The 4,814-nt window shown below is 47.2% G+C and overlaps 1 protein-coding gene across 1 annotated transcript in view; it reads right to left on the bottom strand.

Moving 5' to 3' along the window:
• The window catches only part of LOC122554865 (high affinity cGMP-specific 3',5'-cyclic phosphodiesterase 9A-like), a 48,820-nt gene that overhangs the window by 25,578 nt on the left and 18,428 nt on the right, over positions 1 to 4,814 (bottom strand). Inside the window, exons 10-11 of the mRNA XM_043700212.1 lie at positions 3,858 to 3,932; positions 221 to 303 (exon numbers count right to left, since the gene is read on the bottom strand). Of these exons, the coding sequence (XP_043556147.1) occupies positions 221 to 303; positions 3,858 to 3,932 (158 nt within the window). The remainder of the gene's footprint in view (positions 1 to 220; positions 304 to 3,857; positions 3,933 to 4,814) is intronic.

The following is a 4,814-nucleotide window of genomic DNA, read 5'->3' as shown; positions in this document are numbered from 1 at the left end:
AGTATTGGGCATTATTATTGGACTAATTCACAGCCTCCAGCTAATGTTCTGATGGCAGAGAGAGAACAGAGAATCTAACCATTGCCCCTTCACATTCTATGGCATTAACCATCACTGAATCCCCAGGTTTCAACTTCCTGCTGGTTACCATTGACCCGAAACTGACCGTCCAATAGTGTGGCCCTCTGTCAGTACTGACCCTCAATCCATTCTTACCAGCCACCTCTTCAGAGTGACAGGGTTGATGTTGAAATCTTTGACCAACCCCAAGCTGTGGTACATGTGTTCCAAACAACTGAGCATCTGCAGAGCAAAGAGAATGTCATTGGGTTCATTCTGTTACAGAGACGCTGAGAGACAGAGAGTGTGGAGGGCTGTGTGTGTGGAGAGAGTGAGAGAGAGGGTGTGTGTGTGAGTGCGACAGCGAGTGTGTGTGTGTGTGGAAGAGAGTGTGAGAGAGTGAGTGTATGTGTCAGAGTGCAAGTGTGTGTGTTAGAGTGTGTGTGTGTCTGTGTGTGTGTGTGTGGGGGGGGGGGGGGGGGGTACTTTGAATATGTTTGGAATGCTTTGGATGACTGAAGTCTGTTCATGTTAATCCAGACTTAAAATCATTTTTGTTTTTGAGAAATTGTACAAATTTCAGCACAGACATCATGGACTGAATGGGACCTTTCTGCTTCAGATTAGTTCATTTTTCTCAAAGTAATCACCTCCTGAATAACAACCAAGAAAACCCAGACTGAGTGTCAGGTTCTGAACTAAAAACAAGGCAGACATGAAATATTTTCACCAAGTTCCCCTGGGGTCTGAGCGGGTGTTGAGAAAAATCTACCAGCTCCAATATGCAGACAGATTGGGGTGTCTTGCAGGAGCAATACGGTTCTCATAGTACGGGATTTTAATTTTCCTAACATAGACAGGCACTGCCAGAGCATTCAGGACTTAGATGGAGTGGAATTTGTTAAGTGTGTTCAGGAAGGTTTCCCCAAGCAATATACAGAGGGTCCTACACGGGAAGGGGCTAAACACAACCTCCTCTTGGGAAATTGGGCAGGACAGGTGACTGAGGTGACAGAGAGGGAGCACTTTGGGACCAGTAACCATAGTTCTATCAATTTTAAAATAATTATGGAAGGGACAAAACTGGTCCACAGATTCAAGTTCTAAATTGGGGCAAGGTAAATTTTCATGGAATTAGACAGGAGCGTGCAGGGGTTGATTGGAATAGTTTGTTTGCAGGCAAAGGGATCTCCGGCAAGTGGGAGGCCTTTAAAAGTGAGATAGTAGAGTTCAAGGTCACTATGTTCCTGTGAGGGGGAAGGGCAAGGCTTGATAGGAATAGGGAACCCTGGATGACAAGAGATATTGAGGGTTTGGCCAGAAATAAGGAGGAATGGCTCAGGTACAGGCAGCTGGGATCAAGGGGATCCCTGGAGATATACTGGGAATACAGGGATTCACTGAAGGAGGACATCAGGAGGGCGAAAGGGGGGCACGGGATAGCCCTGGCTGAGAGATTAGGGAGAATCCAAAAAGGTTCTTTAAGTATATTAAAGGAAAAAGAATAACTAGAGAGAGAATAGGACCCCTCAAATGGACATGTATGTGTAAAACCACAGGAGATGGACCAGGTTCTCATTGAGTATTTCTCCTCTGTGTCTACCACAGAGAAAGACATGAAGACTTGGAACTTGGGGAAGTTAGTGGTGATATCTTGGGGACAGTCCATATCACAGCAGAGAAGGTGTTGGATGTATTAGAATGTATGAAGGTGGATAAATTTCCAGATCCTGACCGGATAGATCCAAGAACACTGCAAGAGGTTAGGGAAGAAGTTATGTGGGCCCTGGCAGTTATTTTTGCATCATCATTAGCCACGGGTGAGTCCTGGAAGATTGGTGGGTAGTGAATGTTGTGTCCTTATTCAAGAAGGAATGCAGAGAAAAACCTGGGAACTATAACTCAGTCAGCTTAACATCTGAGGTGGGTAAGTTACTTGAGAAGATTCTGTGCGATAAGATATACATGCATTTGGAAAGACAGGGTTTGATTAGGAATAATCAGCATGGCTTTGCGCTTTGGAGATCATGAAGTCACAAAGCTTTGACCAGAAGAAAGAAGGAGGTGTGGCTCAGGTACAGGCAGCTGGAATCAAGGGAATCCCTGGAGGTATATAGGGATACAGGAGTTTATTGAAGAAGGAAATCAGGAGATCGAAAAGGGGCACAAATTAGCCCCTGGCTGAGATTAGGGTGAATCCAAAGAGGTACTTTAAATACATTAAAGGGAAAAAAAAGGTAGAGAGACAATAGGGCCTCTCAAGGACCAGAGTAGACACATATGTGTAGAACTGCAGGAGATGGTTGAGGTTCTCGATGACCTTAGAGAAAGACATGAAGACTTGTAAACTTGGAAAGTTAGTGGTGATATTCTGGGGATAGTCCATATCACAGCAGAGAAGGTGTTGGATGTATTAGAATGTATGAAGGTGGATAAATTTCCAGATCCTGACCGGATAGATCCAAGAACACTGCAAGAGGCCAGAGAAGAAACTGTAGGGGCCCTGGCTGATATTTTTGCATCATCATTAGCCACGGGTGAGTCCTGGAAGACTGGTGGGTAGTGAATAGTGTGCCCTTATTCAAGAAGGGATGCAGAGAAAAACCTGGGAATTATAGAGCAGTAAAGCTTAACATCTGGGGTGGGATGGATGATTACATGTGGAGGCTGCAACCTGGCTGGTTGATGAGAGGAATGGAAGAGAGAGGTGAGGGGCTGGTAGGGAATTGGGTGATGGGAAGGGAGGATATTTGAAATTGAAATTAAACAGAAATGGAAGCCATTTGTAAATGTGTGAAAGGCAGTTCAGAGAATCCCTGGAATTGGCAAATGGTCTCCTGAGGGAATGCCAGGCTGGATCAGCTGGTATCCGGGAGGTTTGAGCAGTCAGAGGTGAATGAATTGAATCAGATCCTGGAGTTCTGAGGGGACATGACCGAGAGGCTGTTGAGAAAATGTTTCCTCTTGTGGAAGAATCTGGAAGGAGATATCACTGTTTAAAAATAAACGAGTCACCCATTTCAAACAGAGAGATGTGGTCTTTCTCTGAGGATCGAGTGTCCTTGGAGCTCTCTTCCTGAAAAAGGTGAAGGAAGCAGAGTCCAGAATATTTCCAAGGCCGAGGTGGCTAGCTTCTTGTCAAAGCAAAGGGGTGAAAGGTTATCAGGGATAGACAGGAATGCGAATTTGTGGTTACACTCAGATCAGTTTTGATCTTACAGAATGGCAGAGTGAGCTCAACGGGCTGAGTGACCTACTCTGAGCCTGATTCCAATATCCAGGACCAGGAGTAGGATCAGGTTCAAAATCAGGATCAGAAATAGGAACAAGGTCAGGGCAGGGACTGGGACTAGGACCGAGGTTAGAATTGGTACCAGGATCAGGGGGAGAATCAGAATGGGGAATGGCATCAAGAGCAGGACTGGGTTGGCCAGATATTCACAAACTTGCATCCCACCCACTCTTCCCACCCACCTCCCTCCGACCCAACTCCCCACTCCATCTACCCCCTCTACCCTCCGGCACCACCCTCCTGCTCCCACTTTAAACCGAGGGATGGAGAAAGAGCTGTGAGCGCCCCCTTGCTGCCATCCAGCAGAATTACCACATGTTAAACCTCAAATGAGGGTTTGGAGATAGATGTGGGGGGGGAGGGGGTGTGGAGGAAGGGCAATCAACAGGGACAGAGTGTAAGGGGCCAAGATGGAGGGAGGTGGGGCTGAAGAGAGGCACAGAGAGGTGGGTTAGAATGGACATTTGGAGGTGGAGGGTTAAGGATGTAAAAGGGTCACACTGACCTCATTGGCCTCCCAAAGCCAGACGTCAAATGTTGGTTGTTTCAGAGATGTAATGGTCTCCTCAGAAAGTGTGTACTGAAAATCAAACAGCACCACCTTCACTCAACTCCCAATCACAGTAGCAGCCCCTTATACATCACAACCACCATGGACAACTCCAGAACTGAAATACCTCACTTCCCCCGCTCCCTTTAATATCCCACCCACTCTAATCCCACTCTCCATCCTCACTCCCCGCTCCCTTTAATATCCCACCCACTCTAATCCCACTCTCCCCCCTCACTCCCCTTTGAAATCCCTCGCAGTGTGAGTGAAGCGTTTGAGGTTGTGATCGGAATGAGGGGGTGTAATGTGAAAGCACAGTACAGTAATGGTCCCTGAGTGAAAATTCTCCTCAAACTGAAACTCCGAGTCTCACTGAATTCTCTGCAATCTCTCCCTTTGCAGGACGATCTCTTCAATGTTTCACGTGTTCAGCCTCCTCGGGCTCCTGCTCACTGAGAGAGACCACTTGCCTGAGTGGCATCACCAACTGCCAGACTGTGTCATCCCACACCATCATCGGTAATCCTGCCTTTCTGTTGAGAGCCGACTCTTCCCAGATTGGAGGGAATGGGGCCAGATGGACCGAAGGGAAGTCTCTTTCCCCCATTGCTGAGTGCAGACGTGTCGGCTGGAGACTAGGTGGCGGCTCCTGGTTTCAGTTCCTCTCAGCGCAAACCCACATGGAGCAGGGGCCCTGCTGTGGGACAGGGTGGAGTGTCCCTACCTCTGAGACAGGAGTGCCGGACAATCATCCCAGCCCCTGAAGAGGCGTAGGGTAATATTCTCCAGAACACTGTGGTTCTGAAAATATCTCCATGTGATACTGGGTTTATTATTGTCACATGCACCGAGATACAGTGAAAAGTATTGTTCTGTATGATATCCAGACAAATCACACCTTACAGAAGTACA

The sequence above is a fragment of the Chiloscyllium plagiosum genome, chromosome 12, assembly GCF_004010195.1.
Source record: "Chiloscyllium plagiosum isolate BGI_BamShark_2017 chromosome 12, ASM401019v2, whole genome shotgun sequence".
Classification (NCBI taxonomy): domain Eukaryota; kingdom Metazoa; phylum Chordata; class Chondrichthyes; order Orectolobiformes; family Hemiscylliidae; genus Chiloscyllium; species Chiloscyllium plagiosum.
The sequence above is the reverse complement of the archived record's forward strand: the minus strand, read 5'-3'. Positions and strand labels throughout refer to the sequence as shown.